The sequence below is a fragment of the Rhincodon typus genome, chromosome 47 (genome assembly GCF_021869965.1).
Source record: "Rhincodon typus isolate 14 chromosome 47, sRhiTyp1.1, whole genome shotgun sequence".
Lineage (NCBI taxonomy): Eukaryota > Metazoa > Chordata > Chondrichthyes > Orectolobiformes > Rhincodontidae > Rhincodon > Rhincodon typus.
The window spans coordinates 7,181,028-7,194,142 of record NC_063378.1 but is presented as its reverse complement, the minus strand read 5'-3'; the positions used below and the strand labels follow the sequence as shown (position 1 = coordinate 7,194,142).

The 13,115-nt window shown below is 42.4% G+C and overlaps 1 protein-coding gene across 1 annotated transcript in view; it reads right to left on the bottom strand.

Annotated features, from left to right (window-relative positions):
- The window catches only part of LOC125487963, a 15,471-nt gene extending 3,343 nt beyond the window's left edge, over window positions 1–12,128 (bottom strand). Inside the window, exons 1-4 of the mRNA XM_048620682.1 lie at window positions 11,698–12,128; window positions 4,976–5,100; window positions 3,137–3,247; window positions 1,485–1,607 (exon numbers count right to left, since the gene is read on the bottom strand). Of these exons, the coding sequence (XP_048476639.1) occupies window positions 1,485–1,607; window positions 3,137–3,247; window positions 4,976–5,042 (301 nt within the window). The 5' untranslated portion in view covers window positions 5,043–5,100; window positions 11,698–12,128. The remainder of the gene's footprint in view (window positions 1–1,484; window positions 1,608–3,136; window positions 3,248–4,975; window positions 5,101–11,697) is intronic.
- Window positions 12,129–13,115: the final 987 nt, after the last annotated feature.

Genomic DNA, 13,115 nt, shown 5'->3' with positions numbered 1-13,115 from the left:
GACCCTCCAACAGTGCAGTGCTCCCTCAGCACTGACCCTCCGACAGTGCGGCACTCCCTCAGCACTGACCCTCCGACAGTGCGGCGCTCCCTCAGCACTGACCCTCCAACAGCGCGGCACTTCCTTAGCACTGACCCTCCAACAGTGCGGCGCTCCCTCAGCACTGACCCTCCGACAGTGCGGCGCTCAGTACTGACCTACCAGAAGTGCAGTGCTCCTTTATTACTGACCCTTCAATACTGCACCATTCCCTGTCCTACAGTACTGTCCTGGAGTGTCACCCTGGAGTTTTCTGCTCAAGATTCCAGAGTGCCGGCCGAACCTCTAACCTCCTGTCACAGAGTAGAGGGAACTACCCACCAATCACATGCAATACAAAGATGCTCCATGACCATTTTGTATCATCTTCCAAAGAAGCAGAGATCCATATAAGCCATGTTGCCAGTGGACACTATATTAGATCATGGTGGATAATTATATGGAATGTGGATGGTTAATCTGGAAATCTGACCCCAGTCCACCTCCAAATAAGACTACAGTTGGCTGGAGGACTTGGAAGTGTGCACTGAAAATTTCAAATGATGTGACCAAATTTCTTCTAATGAGACCAGCTGTGGTACGTTAAGGAATTGTTCTCCTTTAGCATTTTTAAAATGCATTAACTGGATTGTTACAATCCAAGTGCAAACAGCAAGCTCCCAACATCATTGTGGTAGTCTGTTTCATTTATGTTACTTTACAAAGGAGGGACACACTTGAATTGGAGGCAGCATGCAGAAGGTTTACTTGGTTGATTTCTGAGATGAACGAGTTGGTTTGTAAGGAAAGGTCAAGCAGATTGAGCCTATACTCATTGGCACCCAGCACAATGAGAGGTGATCTTATTGAAATATAAGAACGGGAAACCTCAAGTGAGCGTCCAGAACTAGGAGGCACAGTTTAAAGAAAGGGAATCTCCCACTTCAGTCTTTGGAATTCCCTGCTCCATACTGCAGTGAAGACTGTGTCATTAAACATTTTAAGGCTGATCTGGATAGGTTTTGGATCAAGAAGTGAGTCACACATTATGGGGCAACAGGTAAGAGCTGTATCTGAGGTCACAATCAGAGTAGCCATTATCTTATTGAATGGCAAAAGAGGCTTGATGGCCTAATGATGTTCTCCTGCTCTTAGGTCTCAGATTTTTACCTCAGGATGACACTAACCCTTCAAAATTTTCCTCAAAATAGCGGCAGTGGAGTCCTTTATACCCACCAAGACAGCAGACCCAACCTTGCTATGAAAGACCTAAGCAAAATGCAGCAGCTCTGTTGTACCACAACATAAAACCAGTATGGGTGCTCAAGTCTAGGGATTAGGGCTTGAACCCACAATTCCCAGACTCAAAAAGGAATAAGTACTACCCTGAACTATGGCTGACAAATGCTACAGTCCTCCCCTGCTGAACACAGCCATCTAATTGCAATGTAAGTGTATGGTATTACCTGGCATGGTATGGTTGTTGCATAGGTCATTTTTGCAACATATGATACTGTGCTTAACAATACCCGTGTTTATGGACGCACCACAGTGCGCTCTGTTGGCACAAGTCCTGATAATGAATGACCCTGAAAAAAATGATGTTCTGTCATTAATGTCTTGACAAAAATTATCGTCACAGAATTATTAGTGCAGCAGAAGGCTGTTTGAGCTGTTGTATTTGCCCTAGCTCTCCAGTGAGCAATTTTTATTAGTTCAAGGGTATATTGTGAGCATTGCTGGCTGGGCCAGCATTTATTGCCCATCCCAAATTGCTTTGGTACAGAGGGGCTCACTAGGCCACTTCAGAGGGCAGTTAAGAGTAAATCAAAATGATGTGTGTTGAGAGTCACATGTAGGTCAAACCGGTAAGAATGGTAGATTTCCTTCCCTAAAGGATATCAGTGAAGCAGATGGGTTTTTACAAGTATCACCAAGCAGTCACCATCAGGCCACCTTTTTAAATTCCATTTCTGTTAATTTAATTCAAATTTCACCATCTGTAACAGTTGGGTTCAAACAATGTTTCCAGAACATTAACTTGGAGTTCTGAATTACTAATCAGTGACATTACTACATTACATCATCTCGACATGACTCTACATATTCTTCATAAGGGTACTTGTTTAGCTCAGTTGACTGGGTGGCTGGTTTGAGATGCAGAGTGACACCAACCGTATGGAACCATGCAGCCAGAAACAGAAGTGCCTACCATTGTTGGAGCTTGCTGACATTCACGTTAACGGCACTATATTTAAAGCCCAGCTGCACATCACTTCAGGTGCTGCATTCCTGGAAAGTATAATAGTGCCTACTTGAAATCTTTGACTAAGGATACACCGAGATATTTGTGGATATGGTGAAGGTAGAAACAAGAGCAAGAGCGTGCAGGGATTGGGGTGCTTCAATGATTGGCCAGTATTAAGAGTTAAAAGGAGGGAAATCTGAAATTGAAATGGCACCACTAGAATTGGCAAGAATTCAGCTAGAAGTGAGACATGAAAAAAATAAAACTTGAGTTAGAAACATAAGAGAAGAAAAGAGCTTTGGTAAGACAGGAGAAAGAAAGGAAAAGAGAAATGGAACTAAGAAAGTTTGAATTGGAAAGTGAAGAGAATGAAAAACGAAGGGAAAGGGAATATAAAAAGCTTGAATTCCAAAGAGAGAGAGAGAGAGAGAGAGACCAAGATCAGACAAATAAATTGGCTAAAGAAAAGCTTAGAAAAAGGAGTAAACCAGTTTGGTCAGTTGCACCAAAATCGCATCAGGAGATGGGTTAATGAGACAGACCTTAGTCTGTGAGACTTCTAAGCAAGTATGATGTACTATTGCTTATATTGTGATAAAGGTATACCACATTGAGAGGACTGTATCCAAGCTATAGTGTGTGTCATTGATATCTGGTCCAGAACTTTCAAGCCCAAAAGGGAGATTTAAAAGGCCATATCTGGAATACCAACCAAGCTGTTCCATTACAATGACAACACAGGCATCTACCGGGGTAGAGGAGTTCAGGGGGAGTATAAAACCCAGCGTGGAGTAGATGTACTGACTGGCCTGTTTGAGGGCTGAAAGTTCTCCTCAATACATCATTCTATAATAAAATATGTTTACTTACTGTTATTTACAGATGATAATTCAGATAAGCACTTATTAGAATTGAAGCAGTAGGAGTTTTTACATGTGGGGCTAATCCGAGGCACACACTTCTTGCATTGGATTGCAAATGCTAGAACAAAGGAGAGCAAACAGGATGAAATAGATCAGAACAAACCAATCAGAAATTCTTCAAGAAACCAGTGAGTTGGAAACAGATCATTACATTTTTTCAATGATCCCAACTGACCTAATATTTTATGATCCAAAATCCTCAGTTTAAGATTTGATCATTTTTCCTGTCAGCCTGGAGGATTTTACTCTAGCAGAACCTAATAAATACTTGGCTGTCATCAATGTGATCAGAATTGATTAAAGAATTCTACGCACCTTGTTTGAAAGCTCCCCCGTATCAATTATGTACTCTTTGAGGCACAGTTTAATGTAGGAAACACTGCAGCCATTTGTATGCACCAAGTTTTCACAAACGCACTTAATAAGAATCAGAACATCTTTTTTAGTAATGTTGGTTGAGGGATGACAGTGAACCCCAGATTCTCAAGGAGTATGCCTCCAGATTTCTACTCCTCTGTGTGACAAGCTGGTTCCTAACATTTTGAACTATCAGGCCTTTTTCTAAGGTTCTGTTGACTTAATCTGGACTCCACCACCAAATCCCAACTGCCTTCACCAGAGAAAATAGTTTCTCTCTGTCAAGCTTATTGAATTATTTAATCATCACAGAATGATGATTAGATTAGATGACTTTTGCTCTTCCAGACTCAAAGGAATACAAACTCAGTCTCTGAACACAGTTTTACCTCAGGGTATCATTCTCTTGAATCTGCCTTGCAACCCCTCCTATGACTGCTTGCTTCCCAAAATGGGTGGTCCAGGACTGGTTATAGTTCCTTCAGATGGGATTTGATCCTTTATATTTCAGTCCCTTGGGATAAACCCAACATTCGAATAGCCTGAATTATCTCCACAACTGATGGTGAAAAGAGATAACGTTTTCATCCTTCTTTGTCATTAACCAATATATTTCAAAAGCTTGCTATACAGAAAGAGTAAGGTCCAAGGAAGAACTGATTAGTTTGACAAAGATATGTTTTAAAAATGATTCGTTAACAGTGGGAAAGAGAATGTGTTGACTTTTTTTTTACATGCAGTGCATTGTTTGATTTCAACTATTTGTTTTTGAATGTTGTTTGGAGATTTTTCAGAGCAGGTTGTTGGTGACAATTTGCGCCGAAGGTTCTTCGTTGTGATGGAAGCACTTAATGAAAATATTTATTTTATTCAGCTTTGTAGTTGCAGAGCATCACCCAGACAGGCTAAAACCTTGAAGAAGATCAATGCAATGATAACAATGTCCACAGTGTGGCAAAGGTGTGCACATTACTGAGTGCCCTTTTCATGTACCTGCCACATTTTGAATTGTCATCCTAGAGTTTTAACCAATAACTAAGGGTTTGTAATTCTCATACATCTCTTATAAATCTTATGCTCTGTTACACCAGTGACAATCACTTCATGATCCAGCAACCTGCTCTGAAAACTCTACTCACATTTTGACATTTGGGACAACTCCCACTCAGCAACTGAGACAATCCATACAACAATCAACCATATTCCTGTACAAAAAAGTCAACTTGCCCTATTTCCAAATGTTAGGTGAGACTTGAGCCATGTCTATTTTGCCTCAGAGGTAAAAGTGGTACCAACTGAACCACAGTTGATGAATCCCATGTGAATTGAAAGAACTGACATTTTGCTCCAGCTAATAATCTAGTGATGCCAAGCAATAATAATCTAAAAAACAAACTTTCCCAATTGATGAATGATCAGGAATTCTTACCTCTGAAAATGATATTGCAGAAAATGAAGATTGATAGTAAAACCCTCATGGCACCTCGTTGCCTCATCGTCCTTTTTCTGAGTTTTATCAGTACTGAGCATTCAATGGGCAAAAGATCAGGTGCCCTAATTTATAGACAATGCACAGCAAAAAGTATGAAAGGTAAGATGACTTAATTCACTGTCAATTCATGAGTTTTAATTTACTTCCCAATCAAATCTTGTCTGATGGAGCAAACCCTTTTGTTCGACTTATAAACATGCTCAAACAAGGAAAATCAACACTGTTTTAGGAAGGATATACTTCCATTGGAGGCAGTTTAAAGAAGTTTCACTTGCTTTATTCCTGGGATTAAGGTGTTCGTGCTATAAGGAAAGGCTGAGAAGATTAGGCCTATAATCATTGGAATGACATAGAATTGCCTTCTCTTGGTCTGAAAAAGGAAATACCTTTTTTTTTAGAAATAGTGACCCCAAAGGTATAGATTTACCTATAAGATGGAACATCATTTCTATATCCATCTTGACAAGTTCCCTCAGAATCGTATGTGTTTTAATCAAATCGCTTCTTATGCTTCTAAACTGTAGTGGATACAGGCCCAATATGTCCAACATTCTCTCATAAAACAGCTCACTCTATCCAGGTATCAGTCTAGTAAACTTTATCTGAACTGCATTCAATGCATTTAGATCCTTCCTTAAAAAGGGAAACCAATTCTGTATGTAGTACCGCTTACATCAAGGGGAGGTGGTGACATATGGTAATGCAAGTGGACCAGTCATCTAGAATCCCAGATTAATGTCTGGGGACATTGGTTCAAATCACAACATGATAGGCAGTGAAATTTGAATTCAATAAAAGCTGGAATTAAAAAGCCAGCATAATGATCATTATGTAACCATTGCTGATTGTTCTGAAAATCCAACTGGTTCACTAACGTTCTTTAGGGAATTCTTAACTAGTCTGGCCTACATGGGACTCCAAACTAACAGTAAATGGACTCTGAAAAGGCCTAGCAAGCTACTCAATTGTATCAAGCCATTTTAAAATTTAAAGAAAGGAAAAAATCTGGGTGGACCACCCGGCATCAACCTTGGCACCAGACAAACATAGAGTTAACAGCCCTTTATAGTTTTCAAGAAGATTTGTAGCTGGGGTTGTGGATGAGGTTGTAGACACGCTCAATGAGCCGGTGGGTTTGGTTGCAAACGTTTCATCACCGTGCTAAATAACATCATCAGTGTGCCTCTGGCACCGGCTAGCACGAAGGTTGGTGATTGTGGTTGTTAGAAGTCAATCATCTTCAGCTGCCTCATCAATGATCTTCCCTCCATCAAAATGTCAAAAGTGGGGTTTATTCACTGATGATTGCACAATATTTGGCATCGTTCACAATACCCTCGATACTGAAGTGATCACATTCATATTCTGTAAAACCTGGACAATATCCATACTTTGACTGATAAATGGCAAATAACATTTGTGCCACACAAGTCTCTAGCAATGACAATCTCCAACAGGACAGAATGTAACCAAAGTTCCTAATGTTTAATTGCATTACCATTGCTGAATCTTCTACTATCAACTTTCTGGATGTCCCATTGATCAGAAACTGAAGTGGCCTAGCCATATAAATAATGTGGCTAAAGCAGCAGGTCAGAGGCTGGGATTCTGCAGCAAGTAATGCACCTCCTACCTGCTCACAGCCCGTCCATCAACAAGGCACAAGGCAGGAGCGTGATGGAATACTCCCCACTTGCCAAATGAATGCAGCTCCAACAATACTCAAAATGCTCAACATGATCCAGAACAAAGCAGCCCAATTGATTGCATCCCATGCACCATCTTCAACACTCACTCTCTCTAGCATTGGTGCACATTAGCAGCTATGTGTACTATCTATAAGACGCACTGCAGCACCTTCCAAATCATCTTGAAGGATAAAACTGATGCATGGGTGTACAACAAGTTACCTTCTAGGCCACACGCCATCCTGATTTAGAACTATAATGCCATCCATTCATTACAACTGGATAAAAACCCTGGCATTCCCTACGTAAAAGCAATTTAGAAGCCCCTGCACTCCAAGGATTTCAGTGATTTAAGAAAGCAGCTCACCATCTTACCAGGGCAATTAGGGATGGCCATTAAATGCTGACCTAGCTAAAGATGTGTACATTCTAGGAACAAACTAAAACAACGTACTTCAGATGTGTTCTCACTAATACCATGAGTGAGTGAAGCACAACTTCCTTACTTCTGCATTCAGTTCTCCTTGCAATAAGGATAGCATCCTATTAGCTTTCTTTATTACCTGTTGTACCTACATACCAACTTTTTGTGATTCATACACTTGGCCATCCATTTCCCTCTGAACGTCAGAACTGCCCGCTTCTTTTAGATTCTTCCTTAAAAAATGGACAATTTCTCATTTTCCCATGTTATACTCCATTTACCAGATCCTTGCCCATTCACTTAATCAATGTCATTTTGTAGCTTGCTTGTGGCTTCATCACATCTCATTTCCCTATCTTTATTCATCTGTAGATTTTGCAACAAAACCTTTGGTCCCTTTGTCTAAATCATTTACATAAATTGTAAACAGTTGAGGGCTCTGTGCTGATCCCTGTGGCATGTGACTCATTTCATCTTGCCAATCTGACAATGACCCATTGATGCCTGTTCCTTTTCCTGTTAGCCATCCATTTCTATCCATCAGCATCTATAAACTCTCATTGAAAGAGTAACAAACAGAATTCCAATTACAGCTTTTTGTACAGTTCGTCCATCCCTCTCTTCTCAGAGTCTCAGTGGCACATGATAACTGATGTTCCCAAGATCACCATCCTGGGCCTTCTGCAGTGCCACAACGATGCCACCCAAAGGTTGCAGGAACAGCAACTCATATTCCGCTTGGGAACCCTGCAGCCCAATGGTATCAATGTGGATTTCACAAGCTTCAAAATCTCCCCTCCCCCTACCGCATCCCAAAACCAGTCCAGCTCGTCCCCGCCTCCCTAACCTGTTCTTCCTCCCACCTATCCCCTCCTCCCACCTCAAGCCGCACCCCCATCTCCTACCTACTAACCTCATCCCGCCCCCTTGACCTGTCCGTCCTCCCTGGACTGACCTATCCCATCCCTAACTCCCCACCTACACTCACCTTTACTGGCTCCATCCCCACCTCTTCGACCTGTCTGTTTCCTCGCCACCTATCCTCTCCTCTATCCATCTTCTATCCGCCTCCCCCTCTCTCCCTATTTATTTCAGAACCCCATTCCCCGCCCCCATTTCTGATGAATGGTCTAGGCCCAAAACGTCAGCCTTTCTGCTCCTATGATGCTGCTTGGCCTGCTGTGTTCATCCAGCTCCGCACCTTGTTGTCCCCTTCCCAAGATCACGGATTGTTTACATGCAGAAGGAAACTATTCGGCCCATCTGGTCTGCTCCAGCTCTCTGAATGTTTTGACTAAGAGCTATTCTCCTGCATTTTGTTTCTACTTAAATAATCACTCAGTGCTGTCCTGAGTGCCTCAACTGAACTTGCCTTCACCACATTTCAGACTGTGCATTCTAGATCTGAAATATTCACAGTATGAAAAAGATTTTTCGCATCTCCCATTTACTTCTTTTGCAAAGCAGTTTAAATCTGCGCCTTCAGGTTCTTGATCTTCTTAGGAATGGGAACAGTTTCTCCCACTCCATCAAGACACTGCATGATTTAGAAAACACCTATCAGAGCTCCTTTTAAGCCTTCTCCGCTCCAAGGAAAACAGCCCCAATTGTTTCAATCTATCTTCATAACAGATTTTCCATCCCTGGAACTATTTTCCAATATATTCACATCTTTTCCTAAAGAGTGATGCCCAGAATGTACACAATACTACAGCTCAGGTCTAACTAATGTCCTGTATAAGCTCAGCATCACCTTCCTGCTTTTGTACTCTATGCTCTTATTAATGAATCCTAAAATACTGTACACTTTACTATCAGCTCTGTCCACCTGACTTGTCATTTTTTGGTGAATTATGAACAGACACACCTTGGCCTTTCAGCTTCTGCACAGCTTTTAAGAGTAGTACCTTTCCTCTTATACTTTCTTACATTGAACATCATTTAGTACCTCTCAACCCACTCCAACAATTTGTCTATATCCTTCAAGTTCTACACTGTTTGTCTCACAGTTTACAATGCACCCAAGTTTTGTCTCATCTACAAGCTTTGAAAATGTTCCTTGCACACCGAGATCTAGATTATTCATATATCAGAAAGGTACTTACCCGGGATGGGGAGTTGAGGCCAAGTCACCATAGTCCTCACCAGAGACCATATAAGCCTGCTCTCTCATCAGAGAAAAATGACTGGTGGTGGTTTAATCTGAGGGTCAGCACAGCTCAGGTGAGGGGACAGACTGAGATGGAGAGCCCGTTGTGGTAACCTCAGCCAGTGTGTGAATTGAATACACACTGTTGGCATCATTCAGTATCATAAACCAGTTGTCCATCCAACTGAGCTAACTGACCCCCGGGGAACTGTGTTATAAACATTCCTTCAGTACCCATTAACCATTACTCTCTTTCCTCTTCAATCAGATAATTTTGTATTGAAAGTTGCTACTATCCTTTTTATTGGATGAGCTATATTTTTGCTCACAAAACTGTTGTGTGGCACTGTTTCTAATGCCTGTTGGAAGTCCATATACACCAGATCAACAGCATTACCTCATCAGTGCTGTCTGTTATCTCTTCAAAAAACTCCAGCATATTAGACAGATGGGATTTTTCCTTAACAAATGCATGCTGGGTCTTCTAAATTAAACCATGTTTCCTCATATGACTATTCATTCTATGTTGAGTAATTGTTTCTAGAAAGTTCTACAACACCTAAGTTGACTCATGTGCGATTGCTGAGCTTATCCTTCATCTTATTTAAACAAGCGCATAATGCTTGGAATTCTCCAATCACAGAATCCCTACAGTGTAGCAACAGGCCATTTGGCCCATCGGGTTCACACTGACACTCTGAAGAGCATCCCAACCAGACCCAACACACCCCCCACTCTATCCCTGTAACCCCAACATTCCCCATGGCTAACCCATCTAGCCTGCACATCCCTTGAAACTATGGGCATTTTCCTACAGCCAATCCACCTAAACTGCATCGTTGGACTGTGGGAGGAAACTGCAGCACCCAAAGGAAACCCACGCAGACACAGAGAGAACGTGCAAACTCCACACAGTCACCCGAGACTTGAATTGAACTCCAGCCCCTACTGCCATGAAGCAGCAGTTCTAATCATTGAGCCAGCATGCCGCCCAAAACCCTCTATGACGAACCCAGAGTCCAGTGAAGATTGCAAGATTATCACCATTGTTTCTGCAATTTCCACTCTCAATTGCTTCAGTATGCTTAGATGCATCTCATCCAGTCCCAGTGCATTACCAACTTTAAGTACTAAAAGCGTATCCAATGTCTCCTCCTTATCAAGTCAAATCCCTTTGAACAATAGAGGTTTCGCCACTGTCACCATGGCTTCAGCAGCATCTGCCCGGCAGGTAAAGATTATTCATTTACATATCAGTCATGCCCCTTGCATGAGATAACAAAGTGTAGACCTGAATGAACACAGCACGCCAGGCAGCATCAGAGGAGCAGGAAAGCTGACGTTTCGGGTCTGGACTTGCATGGATGTGTAAATTCCCTTTTTGATCCCTAATTGGCCCTACTCCACCCTTTTAATGTTAATGTGCTTATTGAAGACTTTGGGATTTCCATTCCTATTAGCCACCTGACTTTTTTTTTTAACACAATCCCTCTTTGCTTCTCATAGTTGCTTCTTCACCTCTCTTCCAAACCTTCTGTACTCAGCATGGTTCGCAATCCTACACCTGTCAAAAGCACACTTTTTCTTCTCTAATTTATTTATCTCCTTTGCCATCCAGGAACTTTCTCTTTTGAGGGAATACAGCCTGACTGCGCTTAAGCCACCTCCTCTTTGAAGGTAGTCCATTGCTCAGTCACTGTTTTTTTTCCTGCCAACCTTCAGTTCCAGTCTATCTGGCCCTGCTTCCCTCTTGCCCCAGTGAAGACCGGTCTCTGCCAGTTGGCTATTCTTGTTCTAGGTTGTCACTTTTCGTCGTCATCCTAAACTTTACCAATCAAATGGTCACAGTTCTTTAAATGCTGCCCACTGACTTGGCTCCAAGGTTGTTCGCTTGCTCATCGATCTGGCTGGTTATCATACAGATGTTTCGTCACCATGCTAGGTAACATCATCAGTGCGGCCTCCGATGAAGTGATGTTGTTCTACTCCACTATGGTCCAGTCTGTCAAGATGGGAATGTGTCATTTCCAGTTCTGTGCTGCATGGGTTTAGTCTAATTCCACGTTTGTTGATTGCATTACGGGGTTGAAAACCAGGCCTTCGCAAGAACTTTGACATTGGTCCACTAGCCCCACCTTATTCCCAAAAAACAGTGCTTCCTTTCTTATTGGAACAAACACAAAGGGCTGTCGGGAATTATCCTGAATATAATCCAAGAATGCTTGCCACTCGATGCCCTGTACACTACCACTATCCCACACTATATGCAGTCCTCCACCATTAATATGTTAATGTCCATCACAATAGAAATCCAACTGATATTAGGACAGTTTGCTTTTATCCCATAGGCACGATATACAATATGATTGTGTGCCTAACTCTTATCCTTCCATCTTACCTGAACCTGTTGCACTCCAAGATCGTTAGCCGTCTTATTTCACCTTGTTGATTGCTCCCCTCAAATCTGACACTTTGCTGACTTCATATCACAACTTTACCGGAATTTTCCCTCTTACTCTTTGGGTAAACTCTCCGTCTTCCCACAGACAGTATTACTCTGTTGAGGTTCACTAATGCTGACTGGTGGTCAGAGAAACCTGAGTTAGCACCCTCCCTGAGCAAATGGCTGTTTGGGAGATTGACCTTTGACCCTACACAGACTGGCATGCCAATGGGAAGTTGGCTGCCTTTTGTTTTAGGAGCACTTTTCAATTTTAAAAAATCTACTGATGAGAAAAAAAGGGTTTTATATTTAATACAATGCGCCTCTTTTTGGTATTTGATGACTATTCTATCATGTTCTACTCAGTATCACCTCCCAACACTCAAACAGCTTCTCTTCGATTGACACGCTGTCTCCCGCACCGCTCCCTTTTATAGAGCCTCGTGCCGGGGAGGTAAAGGGCGGGTCGATCCAGGCCACGCCCACTGACCCAATCACAACGCGCGTTTCCACGGCGTTGACCACGTGGCGGCGGACGGCGGTCCAATCAGGTGGCCCCGCGTCCCGCGCGGACCGGCGCGTGGCGTGGCGTGGCCGGGCTCGAGCGGCCCCCGGGCAACGATCAAATTTCAAATCGACGCCGCGTGGTCCTGACGGTTGTTCGGCCCTTCCCGCCAGGACTAGCCCCCTCGCTTGGACCTCAAGAAGCATTAACACGACCAATAAAGAAAGGACGCATCATCCCCAAAGGCATTAATATGCCTGATAAAGAAAACATCTTCCTAGAAGTCATTAAGATGACCAAAAAGGAGCATATCTTCTCAAAAGATTTTAAGAGGAATGGCTAGGAGTATATGTCCTTTCAATAAACCAAAGATGACTGAAAAGTAGGCATGGGAAAGGTTAATCCCATTAACAGAGACTGGGGGACTCAGATTTTAGGTTTTAAAGGGCAAGAATTTTAATAGAGAGGATGTGAGGAGGGACATTTTTGTATTAAAACAGCGAGAATGATAATGAGCTGGAACTCATTACCTCAGAAGATGGAGGAAGTAGAGACTAAGAAGAAATTGGATGGACACTGAAAGTAGCAGAGCCACGGGGATCGAGCAAGGTGAATGGGGACTGTCTGGATTTCTCTGCAGATAGCCAGTGATGGACTCGATGGGCTGAATGGCCTCCTTCCATCTCAGCGAATCTATGGCCAATGGCTGTGTTGGCGCAATTACTGTTGAGCTTCTTATCATGCACAAACACATTCTATCCTCATTTTTATTGGCTTTTTAAACTCATCAAAAGTTTCTAACATCCAAACTAAGATGTTAAACGGTTACTTATTTGCAAAACGTAAGGGCAAATTTACTGGATAAATT